Here is a 24097-nt window from a genome sequence, read left to right on the forward strand (position 1 = left end):
TTTAAAAGAAAAAATACGGTGAATTTATTTAATTTTGTAATGAATTTTTTTTTAAATATCAATAAAGATGTCTGAACAGCGTTCTCTCTTTTTTTGTTTCTTTTTTATTGTGTAAGAAAGTGTATAAAAGTATCAATAGGGTGGTTGGATGGCCGAATGGTTAGCAGGTGCGCGCTGTATTATAAGGTCTGTCATTGAGTCAACTGGCGTGGTTTCGAATCCTCGATAGTACGTGACACGGAGTAGGATCGCGTGGGTTTTCTCCGGGTCCTGCGGTTTTCTCCCACTGCTAAAGACCCCTAAGTGAATTATTGAAATAAAATTGAACCATGTGTTAGTCCCGAAACGACCTAGTTTGTGTCAAGTTGACGTTAAACCCCATTTCTCTCTCTCACACAAGTAACAATAACGACAAGGAACTAGAGAATTTTAAAGGGCCAATCCCAATAACATTTCATCTGGAAATGGAGACCGGTGTCCAAAGCTATTTATGTGGTGTCTGGATAAAACCAGACTTTTTTTTATAAAAATAATGTGTAGTGAAATTTACCTTTCGTTATCGAGTACAGCACATGGGTCATTAACTGTATTGACCTCTAAAGGAACGGGAATCGATTATCAGGTCAGCCAACGAAAAAAATGACCCAAAATTTTAAAAGGGTTACGTGTCCGGATAAGCAGTTTTGACGTTCACGTCCAAACAAATCAATATTTTGCTCTGAAATTTTAAGACAGGGTAAATACACCATTCCTCTATATTGCGGTGCTTAAATTTCATAGTTCTTTTATTTTTGAGACTCTGTTCAAATCGGGATAGTCCAATGAAAGCGCAACTTCTCGCCTAAAATGCAATACAGTATTTATACACACCGTTTTAAAAGCACATCGTATTATGTGTAGTTTAATGGTCGAGTGCGACCAACTGGGGAATCAGAACCCCGCCAGTTGACTCAATGACAGACCGTATGATACTGGGCGCACGTGCTAACCATTCAGCCATCCCCCCACCCCTAATCGGCAATACAAATAATAAAGAGGTTTTGAATTTTGATTGAGTAAATGTTTTATTATACAGTTATTTGCAGGTGTATATTTTACAAGGTTGTATTATGTCACAGTATATATATAGATATATTACATAATAAAATTATTTAATTGAAATTATACAACACGATACAATGCTTTAACATATAATACACATTAACACAATCTTAGCACATTCAAAACACGTGTCCAATACATATGTGTGCAAGTTTTAATCCAAATTGAAATGAAATGAAATGGGGTTTAACGTCCTACTGTTTTGCTCCGAACTGGGCTAATGAAGACGGGCCATACAGTGTGCTATGAGGGAAATTTTGCCCGGACAGCGGCACTACGGCCTACTCTTATATCGATATCCAACTGTCAAGAGATCTTTTACGTGCACGCCAATGTGTACACGGAACCTCGGTTTTTCGAATCCAAATTGAAATTTAGAGATGTTACAATGGGTTTTTTTTATAATACAATTTACACAATCAGTAATTTAACACACAAATCCCCACGTTTCGACTACATGTGTGTGTGTGTGTGTGCAAATTTTAATCCTCCAAATTGAAATTTAGCGACCATTAGATAAATTACCAAGAAACTTATAACAGCGTTGTAGACTACATCCAACGTGGTTTTGTGTGATATTCACAACATTTCTTTGGATTTTAACATAATTACGAAGATTTTCTAGACATTAATGGTTGATAAATTCATCTGATTTTTCTTATTGAAGATATCGTGCCATGTAATTCGCAATAACTATTATTATATTGAATTAATAAACAGAAATCGAGTGAAATGATACTGGCCAATTAATTCTAGAATGGTAGACATAATGACCAATCAACAATACTGTGTAATAACAAAGACTGAACACCCCCAAATAAAACTTTGAGGAAAACACTGCCAGTTGGGTTAATGTTTAGTAAACACTGCCAGTTGGGTTGCTGTTTAGGCAACACTACCAGTTGGCTGGGCAACACTGCCAGTTGGGTTGCTGTTTAGGCAACACTGCCAGTTGGCTGGGAAACACTGCCAGTTGGGTTGCTGTTTAGGCAACACTGTCAGTTGGCTGTGAAACACTGCCAATTGGCTGTGAAACACTGCCAATTGGCTGGGAAACAATGCCAGTTGGGTTAATGTTTATGCAACACTGCCAGTTGGCTAAATGTTCAGTAAACACTGCCAGGTTTTTAAACCTACGCAGTTAGTTCCTATTAGCGCCATCATCGATCTACCATTCCCGCCTACAGAATAATATTTTGGGGGCCTATTCGCTATTGATATAAACAGGGTCAGATTTACAAAACTCATCAATGGGTCCCCAAATTTATAGAAAGCTTACACTTATTGTAAAATTGCCTTATACTCCGGGTCCTATACTTGTACAGATGCCCTAGCCTATACTATGGGTCCTATACTCATCATACAGGTGCCTAATACTTAAGTTCCTATATTCATTGTGCAGGTGCCCCATACTCCAGGCCCTATACTTATTTTACAGGTGCCATATACTATGGGTCCTATACTTGATGTACAGACACCCTTATGGTTTTGAATATATTATATAATGAAACTAGCGGATGACCCAGCTCTGCCCGGGTTAAAAGTAGTTTAACTCCGAAACCGGAAGCGGTAGGCCAACGCCACCTAACCTATTTTAATCCTAGGTCCGAGCTACCCTAATACATCACATTTCAGCCTTGGGACAGCTCTTGTGTAGTCGCCAACAAATATTAGTATAGATACCCGATGCACGACAGATTAGTTTTAGTGCCCCCCCCCCCCCGCCCCCAGATACTTGTGGGCCTTTAAGCCAATGGCCCACTATATGCCTTTCGTTATATCAGGCCCTGGTTATGAATGATATGACACTTAAATATGATTAACCTTCTATATATATATTTACAACAACATACTATATAATATATTGCACAAAGCTGTTGATAAAAATACTTTACATAATACTAATCTTACTAAATACACTATTTGATTATCTTATAGTCTACACCAGTTATCCACCCCTACATTAATACGTAGCATAGCAACCACTATTTATTTATAATCCTAACGGGGAATGCTCACTAGTACTAGTCTGCGGGTTCACTAGTCCGTGGGTTCATTAGTCCGCTAGTCCCCCTATATCTATTATTAGGGTTAGAGTTAGGGTTCATTAGCCGACCGATATCTATTATTAGGGTTAGGTTTATTGCACCCGCAGACTAGTGAACCCCTCTCCTTCTTCTACTTCTAGTGTGTTCAGGGTGTCTTATTATGATCTCACACCAAATTTCAGACAAATCGGTCAATAACTTTCGATTTTACACAACTTTTACTTCTCCCATTTTCTGCTAGGCCCTGCACCTGACAGAGCATGTCGTGCGGACTCAGCAAATTTCAAGTCACCACGACCACGGCAAGTACTAGGTCAAGGTGTACGAAAGTGCATTAGCGCCAAAACAGACATATGAATTCCCTATAATTGAACAACAGAGAGATATGGAGTTTAACATCAACTCAAAACAAACTAGTCCGCACAAACATATGAATTCCTTATAATTTATCAGGTCTTATTTCACATCTTGACAAAAATATTATAAAAGTAGAAAGGGATGAGTGGGTTACCTCCCCTGGGATATTTTCTAAAATCTACAGCAAGACAAGATACCAGTATTCAGACCTAATTCTATCTTAGACTGGATGAGAAGGGTGAAAATTGGAGCTTGAATATAGCTGTGAATGAAAAGAACATCCATTAATTTATTCCTTTTTTTTTCCTTTTAGTAAACATGGGAGAGGGAAACCATCTGAATCAAAACGGTCTACTCTTTGGAACCATTAACTACCAGTTTGTCAATATATTAGGAAAATGAAATGGGGTTTAACGTCTTACTTTTTCTGCTCCAACTGGGCTGATTTTCTTTTTTTTTTTCCTAATCTATTGACAAAGACGACTGTTTTAATTAAGATTTTTTCCACATCCAGTTTTCTCTGGGTACATTAATTACCTATTAGTCTCTATCATCCAGAAAAATATTCTACGAAGACTAGGAGCTTCTGGATGACCAAGACTAATTTAATTACCAATATGTCCATATATTAGAGTCTATGGGTGGATAACTAGGTCTGTTTATACACAAATCTAATATTATATTTTGATTTCTAGACGAACTACTATCACCGTATCTACCTCTTATTTATACTTGTAAAACCATCACACTTGTAATAACTAGAATATTTTGACACGGAGAGCAATGGGGTTTAACATCCACTTAACACAAATTAGGTCATTACAAGACTAACACATGGTTCAATTTTATTTCTATAATTCATTGGGGTCTTCTGCAGTGGGAAAAACCCTTAGAGGTTAGACAGAAGAGCCTACTCCTTGTCACCTATAAGAGGGGAATCGAAACTACGCCAGTCGACTCAATGACAGACCTTCTGATACAAGACGCACATGCTACCATACCGCCATCCAACCCCTCAAACAGGAATCTTCAGCAGTGGGAGGGTAACCTACAAGGTTAGATAGATGACCCTACTCCTTGTCACGTAAAAAAGAGGAATCAAAATCAAGCGCCACTTGACTCAATGACAGACCTCATGGATTGCTGAATGCAAGCAAATTATTGAAATAAAATTGAAACATTAGTTAGTCACTCACCATAATAATACATACCCTCTTATTTATACATGTAAAACCATAAGTAATTATATAACTGGGATATTTTTGATAGTCAATGTCCCATAAGTTTTAATCTGATTAAAATACACATCTATATTTCATTTCATTGTATCAATGGGATTAAGTAATTGAACTAGAATATACAGGTGACAATTCTATGGAACACAATTACTGCTTCCGTCTTCATTAGCCCAGTTCGTCTTCATTAGCCCAGTTCGGAGCAAAACAGTAGGACGTTAAACCCCATTTCATTTCATTTACAATTACTGCTTATTACTGAGCGATGTTTCGACTAGGCTTCTCTAGTCATTATCAATAAGCAGTAATTGTATTCCATAGAATTGTCACCTGTTTATATTTCGTTTTTTTATACTTTCGATGGCCTACACTACATGAAGATCTGACCGGTTGTAGTGGAAGGTTGCGTCAGAGGTCATATGAGCAGCTTTTGAAACTATAACATCAAACATTTGATTGACCAATCAGCGTTGATGTTTCTAGTGGGTAACCCACAGTTCCGTGCACCTAATGCCAAAAACTTGCGGTAACAGACTGTTTCATTGGCTAATCCCTCACATCCAGAACGCAGGTTATATAACAACTTTTCCAGATCCTAGTGTAGTAAAAGACAAGGAAAACGAAATTTTGAACTATAAAAAACGAAACGAAATAGGATCTGTGTTTTAATCAGATTGCATTAGTTTGATATTGTCCAGCTAACTATCCAACAATGCTATTAAAAAAAAAAAAAAATTAAAAATAAGAAAATAGAATCCAAACAGAGAATGATAAATACCACTGAATAACAATTTAAATTTTATATTTTCTTTGTTACAAAATCTTGTATTTTACCTACTTTTTTTTTTATCTGACCTCTTAAAGACAGTATTTACAATATTATAATAATAAGTAGCGCTGAGTATTATACCTTGTACAGGGAGCCACAGTGGTTCAGTGAGTAAGACACTGGCTTGCTAACACTGACTTGCTAACCAGGAGGTTTTTGGTTAGTAAGACGCTGGCTTGCTAACCAGGAGGTTTCGGGTTAGTAAGACGCTGACTTGCTAACCAGGAGGTTTCGGCTTAGTAAGACGCTGGCTTGCTAACCAGTAGGTTACGGGTTCTCTAGGTGTTTGGCTGAGAAAGTTCCTCTGGATTTTCAGTGACTTAACATCATAATTTTTTACACCAACTGGGCCTACTGAAATTTGCCAGGAAAGTTCCTCTGGATATTTTGGTTCGGTATCCCCCTCTCAGTGGTTTAACATTTTACTGTTCTGTGCCAACTGGGCTAATGAAGACAGCTATACTTCATGTGGTGTGCTATGATGAAAATTTCACCCGGACAGCGGTGCTACGGCCTACTCTTATTTGAAATTTCAACTGCCAAGGGATCTTTTAGGTGCACCTCATGTGTACATGAGTCCCTATTTTTTCTTCCCATCCGAACGATTAGACACTGTAATTGTGAGACCCTCCGACCTGCAGCTCTGACAAGGGTAAGCACGCCGAAAAATTCCAGAGGAACCTTCATCCGCCTACACCAGGAGCAAACTCCAAACTGCCTGGTTAGCAAGTCAGTGTCTTACCCACATAGCCACTGCAGCTCCCTAATGTAGTAAGATTTGAGGGAACAAGATTATAAACAATAAATACAATATACATTATTAGCTATATGAACTTCCCAAATGAATGAAAAGTGTTACCAGGTGTTATAAAAAGAGAAAGTACACCTTGTCACAGACTTTTAAATGTACACCTTTGTTCACTCATCTTTTCAATTAAATTTTCAAAATAACATTTGTGAATTGGAATGTAATGAATTAACATGCAATGCCAAGGCCAATAAATCAGGAATCATTTCAGACTATTTAATTCCAGACCATCATAATACCTTGGGGACCATCTCAAAATCTGAACACTTGCATTCAAAATCATAACCGGTATATTTCCGATCATGATTCAATATTAAAGATATACAATCAAATTTATCATTTTCTATCAGTGATAGTAAGTCTGAAGCTGATTAGTTCTGAATGTTCCATGATCTTGAACCAATTGATGAATGAATTATCACATTTATAAGTTTAAAGTGAAAGGCAACATTGAAGCACAGGTATACAAGTTCACTTGAATAATATGAGTGAGTGTGACCTGTGACAGCAAAATGAGTCGCAAGTTCTTGTTTACAATAATAGTATATGAATAAAAACATCAAAATAGGAGAGAGAGAGAGAAATGGGGTTTAACGTCCACTCGACACAAACTGGGTCATTTCGGGACTAACATGTGGTTTAATTTTATTTCAATAATTCGTTTGCGCGTAGGGGTCTTTAGCAGTAGGAGGAAACCGGAGGACCCGGAGAAAACCCACGAAGTTGGACAGGCGACCCTACTCCTTGTCACGTCAACCGGGGATTCGAAACCACGCCAGTTTACTCAATGACAGGCCGTATGATACAGCACGCACGTGCTAACCATTCGGCCATCCAACCCCCCCATCAAAATAGGCTAAATATATAATAAGAATTTAGTTTGCTTTATTTGTCAAATCTAAACTTTTACCTTTAAAAAATGTTTTAGTTTATTTTAACATTTATGTTCGTGTCGTAAAAGATTTGCTATTTCCGACTCATTTTGCAATCACAGGTCACATATATGAAACATAATGACATATTACAATAAGACATGATGAATATATTAAATATCATAAGTAGGAATAATACACAGAAATTTAGCAATAATATTATAATAGACACAAGACATTAAAAATATACAAGACAAGGATTTTAACTTTTTGTATTTAATATAATATACATCAATATAACTTAATCTCCTATATTATACAAGGCAAGGATTTTAAAGCAATAATTACAACTTTTTAAGTCATGTGTCGATATGTTAAAATAGAGCCTTAAAACACATGGAATCTATACACAGTCCTACCTTGTTAAAGAATAATCCTATTAATTTATAAAATAAAGCCTTAAAAAACAAGGAATCTATACACAGTTCTACCTTGTTAAAGAATAATCCTATTAATCCTATAATTCACTAGTGTCAGTTGAGAAATTGGCAAATGTATCATTTTCAAGTTGAATCATCAACATCAAACTTTGCCAATTCCACAGAGAGCATATAGAAAACAAGGGAGGTAATTTTGCTATTATTTCCGGAGTTATTATTTTTTAAAGTGCTAAATTAGTAGAATGATTTCTATGATCATATATTAGTGATTTGACAAACTACTAAGCAGTAAACATAGAAATAATTATGTTTCGACTTTCTGAGAATATATAGAGGATATTTGTCGTTTTAGAGTGAATAACATATTTTATTTCATCGAGAAGCAAGAAAACTTATATTTTCACGAATGCGTAGCATGAGTGAAAATATAAATGTTTTCTTGCTTAGAGATGAAATAAAATATGTTATTTACGACAAAACGACAAATGTTCTATTTATTTTATGATTTTACAATCATTTTAGGTAAAAACAACTAGCCAGTGGAATAACACTTTTATTTCACTGATAAAATGCAGTATTCCACTACTGATCATAAAATAAATGCAATTATCGCTTTAATAGGTTTAGAGTATATAGTAAACTTATCTCTTGAAGTATTCTATAGTATATATTAAGTATGGTTAAATGGTCGAGAGCGAGACATTAAGTAATATATTGATACTGTACGAGGCGTTAGCCGAGTGTTCTTTCAATATATTACGCAATGTCTTTAGCTGGAGACCATTAAACAACTTAAAATACAGACACTATCCCGCACATGTTTTTCAATGAAATGCGTGATGCGAGTCCAATATTTCATCTAATATAGATAATGTAAGATTGGCAAGTTGCCCGTACATTACTGGAAATAATGATACGTCAACATCTTGACGTCACATCTTTTTTTTAAATACCCATAATAATAACCTGTAATATCAATCTAATTAAAATACAGATCTATATTTCTTTTCGTTTTTTTAATACTTTCGATGACCTACACTATATGAAGATCTGACCGGTTGTAGTAAAAGGTTGCGTCAGAGGTCGTACGAACGGCTTTTAACGGTATGATGTCAGACATTGATTAATCAATCAACGTTGACATTTCTAGTGGTTTACTCACAGTTCCGTGTATCGCACAGCAAGAAGTCACCGTAACAGACCGTTTCATTGGCTAATCTCTCACATCATCCAGAACGTAGAATATATAACAATTCTTCAAGATCCTGGTGTAGTATAGACAAATAAAACGACATTTTGAACTATAAAAAACAAAACGAAATAGGATCTGTGTTTTAATATATGATTTTACAAGGACACAGGCCCAACTGTTGTCAGTGGATTCCGGATCTTGTACATTATTTACAGATATATTTAGGTATTGTGAAAACTATAAATAAAGTCTACCCATTTCTGATGTATACTAGAATACACAGATATCTGTTAATAAATAAATAAACTATTCAAATATCAAATATTTGTTCACTTGCAATTGAAGAGCCCCGGTGAAGAACAATCTAAGTCACTATTTCAACGAACACCAGTTAATGGTTCTATCTGGTAGCAAATTGTATAAGCTTTCTGTGCAACAATCAATTTCAGGTAAAACGATCGGAGTCGCATCGAACCAAGACCCTTCTGAAATGGTCTCTCGGACAAATACAAGTCCATCGTATTTATTTGACCTTAATTTGGCTAAAAAGTGGAAGTCAGTTGTTGTAATGGTAATTATGATTCGTATTAATATCACTTTGAAGTTGTAATTCAACCCACTCATTGTTCTGTTCGGGTCAAGTATTCTCGTCCAAAAGTCTGCTTTGCCTTTTATGCGAAAAGACAAAAATGTGACTTACATCGTTCTTCCCCTGGACTCTTCAATTGGTTTAGTTATTTATGTTTTAAAAAGTATGCCCTTGATTCCCAGAAATCGTCAGCATTCAGAGTTAGAGTGGATGCACATACCCTCACCTCAACCAACCCACCAACCCACAATTTTTTCTTCAGTGTAGTCCTATACAGGACTAATAAAGACATGCTTACACCATGCAGTGTGCTATGAGGGAAATTTTGCCCGAACAGCAATGCTATGACTGACACTTATTTTGAATTCCAACTGTCAAGAGGTATACCAATGTCCAGACATCGATTTTTTTGTCCCATCCGAACAACTGGACTCTGTCATTGCCAGGCCTTCCATTATGCACCACTGACAAGGGTAAACCATGTCGGAAAATCTCAAGGAACTGAATCGACCAACTCCAATAGCGATCCCAGAACCACTTGATTAGCGAGCAAGCATCTCACTCACTGAGTCACCATGGCTCCCATTTCATTGTGGATCCTCTATTTTACTGGATGCACCCCCCCAACCCGTCTACCCCACCCCCTCCCCACCCCACTGTATCAACAGTATTATAAAACATAAATATTAAGTTTAAAAACAAATGAGTTGAAATAAATAAATGTGTTTAATATATGCTAGCTCTTTGTTGCTATAAGTATAATAATTAACAGTATAATAATAACGGCTAAAACCATAACTATGTACATCTTTCTATTCTTTTTCTGATATTTTTCGGCTTTTTGTAATTGCTGTAAACCTTTTTCTACTCCGATACTAGCATGTTCTATATTATAATCTATCCTATCTAATATAGAGCCCTGAAACAAATAATATACAATATTATAAACTGTCCTATCTAATATAGAACCCTGAAACAAATAATATACAATATTATAAACTGTCCTATCTAATATAGAGCCCTGAAACAAATAATATACAATATTATAAACTGTCCTATCTAATATAGAACCCTGAAACAAATAATATACAATATTATAAACTATCCTATCTAATATAGAGCCCTGAAACAAATAATATACAATATCATAATCTGTCCTATCTAATATAGAGCCCTGAAACAAATAATATACAATATTATAATCTGTCCTATCTAATATAGAGTCCTGAAACAAATAATATACATCATTATAATCTGTCCTATCTAATATAGAACCCTGAAACAAATAATATACATCATTATAATCTGTCCTATCTAATATAGAGCCCTGAAACAAATAATATACATCATTATAATCTGTCCTATCTAATATAGAACCCTGAAACAAATAATATACATCATTATAATCTGTCCTATCTAATATAGAGCCCTGAAACAAATAATATACAATATTATAATTTGTCCTATCTAATATAGAGCCCTGAAACAAATGATATACAATATCATAATCTAGAACCCTGAAACAAATAATATACAATATTATAATTTGTCCTATCTAATATAGAGCCCTGAAACAAATGATATACAATATCATAATCTAGAACCCTGAAACAAATAATATACAATATTATAATTTGTCCTATCTAATATAGAGCCCTGAAACAAATAATATACAACATTATAATTTGTCCTATCTAATATAGAGACCTGAAACAAATAATGTACAATATTATAAACTGTCCTATCTAATATAGAGCCCCGAAACAAATAATATACAATATTATAATCTGTCCTATCTAATATAGAGCCCTGAAATAAATAATATACAATATTATAATCTGTCCTATCTAACATAGAACCTTGAAACAAATAATATACAATATTATAATTTGTCTATCTAATATAGAGCCCTAAAACAAATAATATACAACATTATAATCTGTCCTATTTAATATAGAGCCCTAAAACAAATAATACACAACATTATCCAAAATTCACATGTAAGGTCACCACACCAACTTGATTTTCTGATCTTCCGGAACACATGTTAAATATTTTCTGCTTTTTTCTTCAGAAAAAATAGTATAAAAACCAAATCTTTAATTGTCATTTAGTGAATGAGATACACATAAACAGAAAACAATTTTTATAGGAAACAATCACAGGTTTTATTACAAAAGCACAACGTTTCGACAAGTATCCTATTATCGTAATCAAGCATAATGACATTTAGTAAACTTAAGGTCCCAACATTTCGACAAGTATCCCCTTACAGTTATCACGCATAAAACTAGTGATTGATCCCTCATAAAACCTGTGACTGATCTCCCATAAAACCAGTGACTGATCTCCCATAAAACCTGTGACTGATCTCCAATAAAACCAGTGATTGATCCCTCATAAAACCTGTGACTGATCTCCCATAAAACCAGTGACTGATCTCACATAAAACCTGTGACTGATCTCCAATAAAACCAGTGATTGATCCCTCATAAAACCTGTGACTGATCTCCCATAAAACCAGTGACTGATCTCACATAAAACCTGTGACTGATCTCCAATAAAACCAGTGATTGATCCCTCATAAAACCTGTGACTGATCTCCCATAAAACCAGTGACTGATCTCACATAAAACCTGTGATTGATCTCCAATAAAACCAGTGATTGATCCCTCATAAAACCTGTGACTGATCTCCCATAAAACCAGTGACTGATCTCCCATAAAACCTGTGACTGATCTCCAATAAAACCAGTGATTGATCCCTCATAAAACCTGTGATTGATCTCCAATAAAACCAGTGACTGATCTCCAATAAAACCATTGATGGATCTCCCATTTAACCAGTGATTGATCTCCCATGAAAACCTATGGGGGGGGGTTTAATGTTAAAATAAAATGTGTGACTACCTGATCTACTATCATAGTTGATAAATCTTTAAATATTTCGTTTAAATCTTGTATTGATCGTGTTATTTGTAATATTTCTTTCTCTCTATGTTGTACTTGGACTGTATTTTCTTCTACTAGTTGCATCTGTTTAGAACTAAAACCCTGTTATAAAACAAAATAATATAAAGGTTTTAGGATTCATCGAAACGAAAAATGTTCATCACTATAGTGTCTAAACGAGTCACAGAAAGATCTCGATCCTACCTGTCTGACAGAGTAAGATAATGTTCAATACAAAGAATATATGCAATTGAAAATGAAATGAAACAAGAGTTTAATTTCCTACTGTTCTGCACCGACTGGGCAAATGAAGACGTGCTATGAGGGAAATTTTGCCCAGACAGTGACACCACAGCCTATTCTTATATATCGAATTCCAACTGTCGGGGGATCTTTTAAGTGCTTGCCCATATGTACACAGGACTGCTGTTCTTGTTAGGCCCTCCGTCCTGCACAACTGACAAGAGGGAACCACGACAGAAAATCCTGATTGAACCCGTGACCTCCAGACTAGCGAGCCAGATCCTTACCCACTTAGCCACTGTGGCTCCCTTAATCCTATGGAATCTATACCTTTGATAATTTGGTGTTGTTATCCTAATAAAATGTTTTCTGCACCCAATTTTACTTTTTGGACTGTCTGAAGTATACTATTCAAAAAAAGTAGGGGATATTTGATTTTTAAGTGTTATTAAAGTCACCTAATGAAACTGACGAAGAAACAAATGACAAAATGAAATGAAGTTCACATTCATCGATTTATTCCAAATGATCGTTAGACTAAGTAAGGCACAGACTGGCCATTATAAGAGTAAAATGATACCCGGGGTCAAACAGCAAAGTTACCACAGCATCACAACCAAGTCAGTAACAGGTAAATCCTCCTCTGTTTGCCAAACAAGCATTGATCCGACGTGGCATACTCCTAATGAGACGTCTAAGGTCATTTTGGTCCAGATTGTCCCATTCCTGTTGCAACGCAGCAGCAAGTTCTTGGACATTGGCAGGACGTTGTTGACGTTGACGTAACCTCTGTCCAAGCATGTCCTAGACATGCTCGATGGGGGAGAGGTCGGGACTCAGTGCTGGCCAAGGTAATGTGGTGATGTTCTGTTGTTGGAGGTAACCTGTAACGATCCTGGCCCTGTGACATCTTGCGTTGTCATCCTGGAAGATGAAACGGCGGCCATGACGTCGTGCGAACGGCACAACATGGACTGCCAAGATGTTGTCCCGGTAGTACTGGCCTGTAACACGCCCTGCAACAACATGTAAAGCCGTTCTTCCAGCAACAGTGATGCCTCCCCACACCATAACAGAACCACCCCCAAATCGATCATGTCTGATGACGTTAACGTCTTGGAAGCGCTCGTTTCGACGACGCCACACCCTCCTACGTCTGTCCAAAAAATCAACAGTGAACCTTGACTCATCTGAAAACATCGCATTGCTCCATCGTCGATTATCCCAGTGTTGACGATCCCTACACCAACGACGTCTTGCCTGAATGTGATGATCTCTCAAACAAGGGATCACGCGAGGACGTCGGGCGCGAAGGTGACCCCTATGCAGTCGATTCCTAATCGTCTGGCCACTCACTCTCACACCAGTGTCTGTTTGAAGACGAGCGCTGATCTGATTTGCTGTGATGACACGATTTCTCAAGGCCAAGGTACGGATAAATCGATCCTGGGCTTGAGTTGTCGCCCTTGGTCGACCTGAGCGTGGTCTGTCCTGTACAGATTGTGTATCACGGTATCTGGACCATAGCCTGCTTATGACAAACTGAGAAAAATTCATCGTCCGCGCCACAACCGCCTGTGTTGTGCCGATCTGTAGCATGCCAAGGGCACGTAACCTTTCATTTTGGGTAAGCCGACGCATATCAAAATTTTTTTTCTGGTCACTAAAACAATTAAACTGATGTTTCCACCCTGGAATTCAATGCCACAATGACTGTAACATTCAAAGTCAGAGTCGTGCAAATCTTGGGTTGGACCCCCATGATGATCCCAAGCATCACATGCATTCCATGCGGTAGCTATTGGTGCGTTTGGGCGTCACATGTAACTGGAAATGTTTCTTCTGTTAGGTTCTATAGTGACTTTTTTCGTAGTCATTTGCATATTTTAGTATTATGCCCCCAAAATCAAATATCCCCTACTTTTTTTGAATAGTATATATTCATGTACTGTTTAAGGGGTTGGATGGCCGAATGGTTAATGTGCGTGTTGTATCATAAGGCCCCCAAAAAATGTTCTGTTTCCGGTAACCCGACCGACTATTAAATTTTTTTTGTGTCAAAGAGAAATAAAAAAACTTTTTTGTTCAACGAGCGACCGTTCAGACTACTCTAAGCCTACCGGATTCGTGAATATGCCTATATTATTTGTTGCTATAAATGAATATAAATGTCATCGTTCTCTGAATCTGCATTTACCGATCAGAATAGTCAGGTACTGTACAGTGAAGAATTATTAAGAACTGCCATACTGTTGACGCGAGATTGCTAACTGACGTGAAAATCGAGGCTACAGGTTTCGTATAGATTTACCACTGCACATTCCGAAAAGGTATAATCCTCACAACTTTCGTTCTAATAAGTAACAGCACGCAATTGGACAAAAACAAGTGAACGTATATTTCAAACAGGTAGATAGGATCTGCTCGATTGGTATTTAAAACAAACAAGACAAATTAATAAATTTCTTACGGACCTATTTCGTGCAACGGCATGATATGATTTTCATCGTGAGTTCTTTCCCTTGAACAAAATGTCCCCTCTACACTATTTTTTTTTTAGCATAGAACAATTAAAAAGTCCATTTGACCCTTAGGAGAATATTTAAATCATAATATATTCGTGCTTCATGTTTGCACAGAATATTATGCTACAGTAGATCTACTAGATCTAACAATGTAACATAACAAAAAAATAAAAGAAAAAAACAAAACAACCCTACCTACAGACCCTACCCTATTTTCCATACATTACAGGCAACAGAACCCTTTTTTGGGGGGCCTAAGGTCTGTCATTGAGTCAACTCGCATGGTTTCAATTCCCCAGTGGGTTTCCTCCGGGTTCTCCGGTTTCCTCCCACTGCTAAAGACAGACCCCTACGCATGTTGGTCCCGAAATGACCTCTCTCTCTCTCTCTCTCTCTCTCTCTCCCTGTCTATCTCGCTCTCTCTCTCTGTCTATCTCGCTCTCTCTCTCTGTCTATCTCGCTCTCTCTCTCTGTCTATCTCTCTCTCTCTCTGTCTATCTCTCTCTCTCTCTCCCTGTCTATCTCGCTCTCTCTCTCTCTGTCTATCTCGCTCTCTCTCTCTGTCTATCTCGCTCTCTCTCTCTGTCTATCTCGCTCTCTCTCTCTGTCTATCTCTCTCTCTCTCTGTCTATCTCGCTCTCTCTCTCTCTCTCCCTGTCTATCTCGCTCTCTCTCTCTGTCTATCTCTCTCTCTCTGTCTATCTCGCTCTCTCTCTCTGTCTATCTCGCTCTCTCTCTCTGTCTATCTCTCTCTCTCTCTGTCTATCTCGCTCTCTCTCTCTGTCTATCTCGCTCTCTCTCTCTGTCTATCTTGCTCTCTCTGTCTATCTCGCTCTCTCTCTCTGTCTATCTCGCTCTCTCTGTCTCTCTCTCTCTCTGTGTCTATCTCGCTCTCTCTCTGTCTGTCTGTCTCTCTCTCTCTGTCTATCTCGCTCTCTCTCTCTCTCTCTGTCTCTCTCTCCATTTTTATTACTATCATAAAGTTGTTCTCACCCTATCATAAACAACATCATCTCCACCCATTAAATCTTCCATTAAAGCCGAATCAGCACCCATATTCGGACCAAAATACTGTAAAGATCGTTCTTCTCTATTCTTTAATTCTGAAAATAGAAAAAACTTTTACAAACATAAAAATATTGTTGACTTAAAAAGGTGAATTGACAAAGAAGATCAATGAAGACCCAAAGTCGAACCATTGCATGGTTATAAATTCCCTAATTGTGTATTTATAAATTCACTAATTGTATTGTTATAAATTGACTAATTGCATAGTTATAAATTGACTAATTGTGCAGTTATAAATTGACTAATTGTGCAGTTATAAATTACCTAATTGCATAGTTATAAATTCACTAATTGCATATCTATGAATTCACTAATTGCATATCTATGAATTTACTAAGTGCGTATTTACAAAATACGATATAATTTTAGAGAAAAGTATAGCGGCTCTAAGGCCTATTCTTATAGCAAATTCCAACTGCCAAGGTATAATTTCAGTGCATGCCAATGTTTATGCAGGACATTGTTTTTTATCCCATTATGCACCACTAACAAGGGGAAATCAAGCCAAAAATCCTGATGAACTTTCTCGGCCAACACCGGGACCGAACCCACAACCTCCAGGTTAGCGAGCCAGCGTGTTACCCACTTAGCCACCATGGCTCCCAAATGACTTTTTTGAACACAAATGTTAACTTACTTTTAAGATATGTTGATTGAGATTTTCTGAAATTGGATGACATTTCTTGAATCATCCTGGCTAGAGATGAAACAATATTTATTGATAACTTTCTTTCTTGTGCCGTACCCTGTTGACTTTTATTACTAATCTGATGAACTAATCTTTGGCATCTCGTAAACATCTACAACAACAACAACATATAAATCTATGATGAACGATTCGCAAACCTGATCAATCCTCTTTGTCAATTGATAAGTTATTTTTGTCCTATATTCCAGTCTGGGGGGTTGTGTGGCCGAATGGATCAAAAAGTCTGTCATTAAGTCAAGTGGCATAGTTTTGACAAGAAATATGGTCGCCTGTCCAACCCCATCCCAGCCAGACGACTATATGTTGTACCTCTGTCCTACACTACTGACAAGGGGGAACCACGCCGGAAATCAAACCCCCAGGTTAGCGAGCCAAAATCCTACTCACTGAGCCACATAAGCAGCAATTAAAATTGTTTTCTTTTTAAAAAACATACAATCAGTTTTCTACTACCTGTGTTATTTCTTGTGTCTGGATTTCTATAGCGTGTTCTTCATCAACATTATCATCTAATGTGGGTCGATTTAAATGTTTATCATGTAGGGAAGATAACTCCTTCACTGTCAAATACAAAACATTCAATTAATCAAATACAATAAATAACAGTTTCATTTACAAGTTTATTCCGCAATTTTATAGTTACAGATAAGATATAAATTTGGCAGTTCTCACTATAATAGTTAACCAGCGGCTGCCAGGCAGGATACGCCCACATTTTCGAGAGATGGATAGAGAACAAGCTAAAAAGAAAGTGATTTTTCCTACAATCAAGGGCCATAATTCAGGAAATTACAATTCGATATACGCAAATATCGAAAGGAACCGAGATCTTTGGGTTATAAACTTACTTTCCAAGTTTCAACAAAATCGGATAAAAATTGTGACCTCTATAGGGTCCACAACCTTGATATACCATATTTTTACGCTATTTGAGAACGAACGGCGGCCATTTTGTCTGTCAGTTTTGGGCCGATTTGCTCGAAATTCGAACTCAGCCGTCCTTAGGGTGTAACGGTGATATAATAATACGTTTTTTTAAATCGGATAAAAATTATGACCTCTATAGGGTCTACAAGCTAAAAACGTGATTTTTCGTACAATCAGGGGCCATAATTCATGAAGTTACGGTACGATATGCGCGAATATCGAAAGGAACCGAGATCTTTGGGTTATAAGCATACATTTCAAGTTTAAACCAAATTGGATAAAAATTGTGACCACTACAGTGTTCACAAGCTAAAAACGTGATTTTTCGTACAATCAGGGGCCATAATCCATGAAGTTACATTCCGATACATGCCAATATCGAACCGAGATCTTAGGGTGATAAACCTATATTTCAAGTTTCGTTGAAATCGGATAAAAATTGTGACCTGTAGACTGTTCACAAACAATTGTGGACAGACGGACGGGGCTCCGACAATATACGTCCACATGAAAATGTGGGTGTATAAAACCTAGATAATGTAAAGGGAATATGCTGAAAATTGCGTCACTCTAAGCTGAGATAACCTTATGTTAAAAACTCTATAGCCTCGATTGTCATTGTTACCGCTGTCAAGATAATTAACAAAGTCTTGATTATCCATTCTTACGGTTAATCATCAATAGACGTTGAGCAGCACATTGGATCATAATCCAGTAAATATCACAGGCTAGCGATGACATCGCAAGTTGATTTTGGTCTGGATAAGTTAATTAATGTCTAATTAATAATTTATATAACATTTCAGGTCTAAAGAAAGACCTGCAATAGGCAGAAGTAGCTCTTACATAATGTATGGTTAATCCAAGCTAATTTGTACTCAGATTCATTATTCAATTAAGAAAACAAACATAAGACAATTTCCCGACTTGGATTGGATCAGATTTAAAATAGGCCCGTCAACAATTATTCGCAAACAAAATAATGATGGCGGGCTTATTACATAGCAAGCAGCATATGGATCGATAAAATGTTAAATCGACAATGGGGTTTAACAGGGGATTTGCGATGGCCTAGTGGTCTAGAGTGTCGTGCTCCAAGCTCTAACTGGCTGGGCACTTCTGGCTTGTAGTCAGGATTTGAGCATATGTGGCTTGGAGATAGGGGTGCTTCTCAACCTCCTGGGTTGAAGAAGAAGAAGAAAAAGGGGTTTAACATCCACTCGACACAAACTAGGGCATTTCAGGACTGAAGGAAACTAGAGGACCCAGATAAAACCAATAAGGTTGGCACGTACAAGTGGGGAATCAAACCCATGCCACTTGACTCAATGACTGACCTTATGATCTAAAAAGCACACATTATTCCACCCTTTGATATATAAGATAAACATACGAATTTGCGTACATTACAGATACATCTGTTATTTTAAGTCCACACTATAAGGACTCCCTTGAAACCAATTTTGAAACTAAAAAATTGAAATGAAATGGGGTTTAACATCTAACTGTTCTGCTCCGACTGGGCTAATGAAGACAGGCATATGGCATACAGTGTGCTATGAGGGAATTTTGCCCGGGCAGCAGCACTACAGCCTACTCTTATATCAAATTCCGACTGACAAGGGGAAACCATGTCGGAAAATCCCGGTGAAATTTCTGTCAATGCCGGGATTGAACATGCGACCTCCAGGCTAGCAAGCCACTGTCTTACCCACTTAGCCACCGTGGCTCCCGACACCAATTTTGAAACTAAAAAAAAAAAACAATTACGTAAACTTTTTCAAGAATGAATAAATATTTTACTTTTTCTCTTGATTCTTGATGCTTCAAACTGGATTTCTTCAACACCATCAACCCTATTCAAATTAAAAATGGAAAAAAAAAGGCATTATACGGAAAGTGTGATACATTGTAATTCCAAAGAAACCCACTTATATAAATGACTGATTGTCCATAAAGAGAGAGAGAAAGAGAGAGAGAGAAAGAGAGAGAGAGGGTTTAATGTCCACTCTATGCAAAGAGGTCACTTCGGGACTAACATATGGTTCAATTTTATTTTAACAATTCACTTGTTCGTAGGAGTCTTTACCAGTTGGAGGAAACCAGAGGACCCAGAGAAAAACCACAAGGTTGGACAGGCGACCCTACTCCTTGTCACTGCTAAAGACTCCTATGCGCAATCAAATTATTGAATCATGTTATTCCCAAAATGACCCAGTTTGTGTCAAGTGGACATTAAACCCCATTTTTCTCTCTTTTCTCTGTTCTTGGGGAACACTATCAAATAAAATTTTGTTTCATATAATTTCTTGGGGAAAAATTATTTTAAACAAAATACTTGGTTGTTATTCTCAAAGGCTTTTAGTTCAAAGTTTTAAGATTTGATATCTTAAACAAAACATTGATCAGGAAATTCAAAGGCTATCTAATTAAAACCTCAAAGAACTAAAGATTAAATACTTTTGGCTTAACTGGCAAATTTCTGGCTGTTCAACAACTCCAAACTCAGTCAAAGATGACAACATAGGTAATGTACCAACATGAGGTGTAATTTACGACTTAAATATTATTCAGACAATCCAGGGCTTCCATTTCAAAATTTTGGCTGTCGACCATTTTTGATAAAACACAGGAACTTTGCAATTCAAATTCATTTTCCATGTTTTTATTTATATTTGAAAATGGGGTTTTAAACAATATGCAAGTTTTATGATGCATATAAATTGACTGATTGACATTTTGGACATCGGTCAACTTTTTATACAAGTGGTCATGACTGGAATGGCCAACTCAGATCCTGTGATACAATCATCAACTATAGTCTAATCTTACCAGTCAGGAGGTAGTGTAGATGATCTGGTGGAAGCTATTCCCAGTTCAGGATCTAACGATGTTGACATCAATGCCATGCGATCATCAGCTGTCTGAAAAACAAATATATTGTAAACTTTGTGATCTGCTGAAACATTTAAATGTATCTGCAGGAGTCGCGATGGCTCAGAGGGTAGGGTGCTGGATTGCCAACCAGGAGATCTCAGGTTATTCTGGGTTTTCCAGCAGGGTTCTCCCTTGACAGTGGTGCAGGAGAGAGGGCCTGGCAAGGCCAATGTCTTGTCGTTCAGAAGGGATGAAAAATCTAGGTCCTATTGGCATGCATGTAAAAGGATTCTTGATAGTGGGAATTTGAAATAAAAGTAGGCTGTAGCAGCACTGTCTGGACAAAATTTACTTCATAGCACACTGTATGACATATGCCTATCTTCAGTAGCCTAGTCATTTCCAAGAAACATTTGGTGACAACAGCCGACTGGTGGTATCTTCCTGATCATTGTAGTTTATGTCATGTCAAAGTTTTAATCTCTTTAAATTGCAAGACATGCAATTACTTGGAACCAGACACATATGGATCTTAAAAATCAATATGATGACCATTACACCATATCAAGAAATTGAAATTATAAAGATTGGTAGATTTGGTTCGATTTGTGTAAATCACATTCTATTCCTTAGCCTTAGGTAGGCCCAAAGGATGGGGTGCAGGGGGGGGGGGTGCAGATGGGACATCTCTCCTGACTCCTCAGGTTCATAAAAATAAAAAGCCTATGCGGGGCGTAAATATTTGTGAGGCCCCAATCCAGTGCCCTACCCTACTCTGGCACAAGAAACTTGTCTCTGCAGCCTTTGTACATAGTGTTTCAGATTTAAATAAAGATTGTTTAATTATCTTGTTTCATAATCATTCAACATTGTCATAACTTAAATGTCAAATGGGCACATATTTCATTATTCAATAATTTGGCCTAACTAATTATGTTTTCAAATCTAAACTATTCCAAAGCCATCTGTCAATTCAGACCAGTTTAATAGTTCAATTCATTGTCAACTTAAAGACGATCTCTATATTTGATGACATTTTCACTCATCTGCAAAATTCTTGAAAAATCTTACCTGCTCTGAAAAAATATGTCTACTTTGTAAAGCATTATTTCTCATTAAAATGAAAACTTCTGTGAGTCCTCTTGTGGCCATGTTGACAGTGTACCCTCTCCACGAGGGTGAAGAATAAAAAACAAACTCTTTTATTCTAAAATTATCGTTGAATCATTTCTCAATTGACAAGTCAACAACAAATTTATTACAACCGGTGATCCCACGACTGATTTCCGGTTTAATTAGAGTTACTGCCCTTTCCAAAATCAATAATTGAAGTTACCTCCCTTTACCCAAACGCTGAACTGTTTCAACGGTATCACGTCATTTGGGACTCAACATAAACGACATTTGGGACTCGGTTCACGACGTTTGGGACTCGGTTCACGACGTTTGGGACTCAATATAAACGACAATTGGGACTCCTAAGAATTTATGTAGAAATATCAATAACTTATCTTTTTTCGTTTTAGATGATGGCCGAAGACAGAAGACTCAATATAAACGACAGTTGGGACTCTTAAGAATTTATGTAGAAATAGTAATAACTTATCTCTTTTCGTTTTAGATGATGGCCGAAGACAGATTGAATTGAAGACAGATTCGGAATAATAAAAAAGAAATGAAAACATTATTAGTTGTCTTTTATTAAAAAAACATTATTGAACATTTAATTAAGCTGTTACTATTCAATTGAAATGAAAAACACGGCTGATACCTGTCTTTTGATGGCCGAAGACAGATTAGGAATAATGAATTTATTGAGCTGTTACTATTCAATTGAAAAGAAAATGTATTAACGGCCTATAGGATATCGATACTCGCGAGTTCAAAAATGCCGACATAACCTACGATCTTATTATGACGTCGTAACGTCATTTTGATGGCATTACATCGTTCTCATTGTGACGTCATTATCAATTGTATTGTAACTACGCTCGGAAAACTGTTGGAAACCACAGAGGATTACGAAAGTCTTCTAATATCTCTGTAAAAGATGACTGCCTTCAGCACATGACGTCACATCACGCGACGTCAATCATTGGCTCAATGGGGCGTGCAATGTTTACGTAAGACGTTACTGCTTCGGGCAGAATGCTGCCTTTTACTCATTTTTATACCCATTTACACTAAATGGGAAATAATATTTACCTACAAATACTTCAAACGTCGTTATTTATTTTTCTAATACTTAAAAAAAATGTTTAAGAATTTAATTTGTCGGGGTAAAAAAAATGTTTTAGAATTTAATTTGTCGGAGTAAGAATGTTTAAGAATTTAATTTGTCGGGGTAAAAAAAATGTTTTAGAATTTAATTTGTCGGAGTAAAAAAGCAAATATTTGGGGCTCATTAAGTCACATCGATGTCATCCTTATCAGTGATTGTAGCATGTTCCTGAAGCAACGACCGCGAGTTTTACAACATCTAGCTTGTTAAGATGTACGTAGTTAAGGCGAGATCAAGACTTCTATTGAAGATGTGATTGTAGCGGCTTAGCGAATATTCACTGCTGATCAGTGTGGAACCGCTGTACAACTCATCAAACTGAAACTCTACATCATCGTTCATCTATAGCTGGGCGACACGGTGGCTTACCTAGCTGGAGGTTCAGTGTTTGATCCCTGCGTTGGCCGAGAAAGTTCATGGGGATTTTACGGCGTGGTACCCCTTATCAGTGGTGCAGGACAGAAGACCTACATTATGTCTACATTAAAATCGACCACTTTCAGGTTTCATGCAAGACCGACTTGAAATTTCTAGAAATTTTTCTGGGGGAGACAGGCCCCAACAAATCCCCCGACGGTGCGTTTCACGACTTTGGCGCAAGACAGTGACCTTGAAGAGACGTCGAAAACCATTTAATAGACATAGTAAAAGTCATATCTTACGAGATTATCGCTGGTCTTGTCAGAAAATGCTATTTTATATATGACCAGATTGTGTTTGAAAAATTTAAAAAGAAATTATTTATTCTCCCACCATTAAAGCACCCTAATTACGAAATATCGCTCTCAGAAACTTCATGGTTTCTTTTGCAATTTGTTTGGGGTAAGACGTTATATAAATAATATCAATCTGTCTACCACACAAATTTAACAGATACAAATGCATGTTATTCCACAGGTAGACAGACAGGGCCTCCTTTGAAGGGACTCAGTGAAGGGAACGCGGTTGGTTTAGAGTTTGTCTGACACCTTTGAATATTTGCGTCTCATCTCCAATGAAAACAATCATGTTGCTCTCATGCTGTTCTCAACCAGAATCAAACATA

The 24097-nt window shown here is 37.0% G+C and overlaps 1 protein-coding gene across 1 annotated transcript; it reads right to left on the reverse strand.

Annotated features, from left to right (window-relative positions):
- Nucleotides 1-10201: 10201 nt before the first annotated feature.
- Nucleotides 10202-22042, reverse strand: LOC126815947 (syntaxin-16). Its single transcript, XM_050542069.2, has 8 exons — nt 21843-22042; nt 20727-20818; nt 19698-19750; nt 17421-17527; nt 16896-17058; nt 16184-16293; nt 12381-12524; nt 10202-10390 (listed from the first exon to the last, which is right to left on the reverse strand). The coding sequence occupies exons 1-8, from the start codon at nt 21921-21923 to the stop codon at nt 10208-10210; spliced, it is 933 nt and encodes a 310-aa protein (XP_050398026.2). The 5' UTR covers nt 21924-22042; the 3' UTR covers nt 10202-10207.
- Nucleotides 22043-24097: the final 2055 nt, after the last annotated feature.

Source organism: Patella vulgata, chromosome 3, assembly GCF_932274485.2.
Source record: "Patella vulgata chromosome 3, xgPatVulg1.2, whole genome shotgun sequence".
NCBI classification, from domain to species: domain Eukaryota; kingdom Metazoa; phylum Mollusca; class Gastropoda; family Patellidae; genus Patella; species Patella vulgata.

What these genes read in the sequence shown, in the direction of transcription:
- LOC126815947 (XM_050542069.2), bottom strand. Translation starts at nt 21,923, where the DNA reads ATGGCCACAAGAGGACTCACAGAAGTTTTCATTTTAATGAGAAATAAT. An exon ending in ATCAAGAATCAAGAGAAAAA is followed by an intron (nt 17,528 to 19,697) that starts GTAAAATATTTA and finishes TGTATTTGACAG; the next exon opens with TGAAGGAGTTATCTTCCCTA. An exon ending in ATGATGTTGTTTATGATAGG is followed by an intron (nt 12,525 to 16,183) that starts GTGAGAACAACT and finishes GTTTTATAACAG; the next exon opens with GGTTTTAGTTCTAAACAGAT.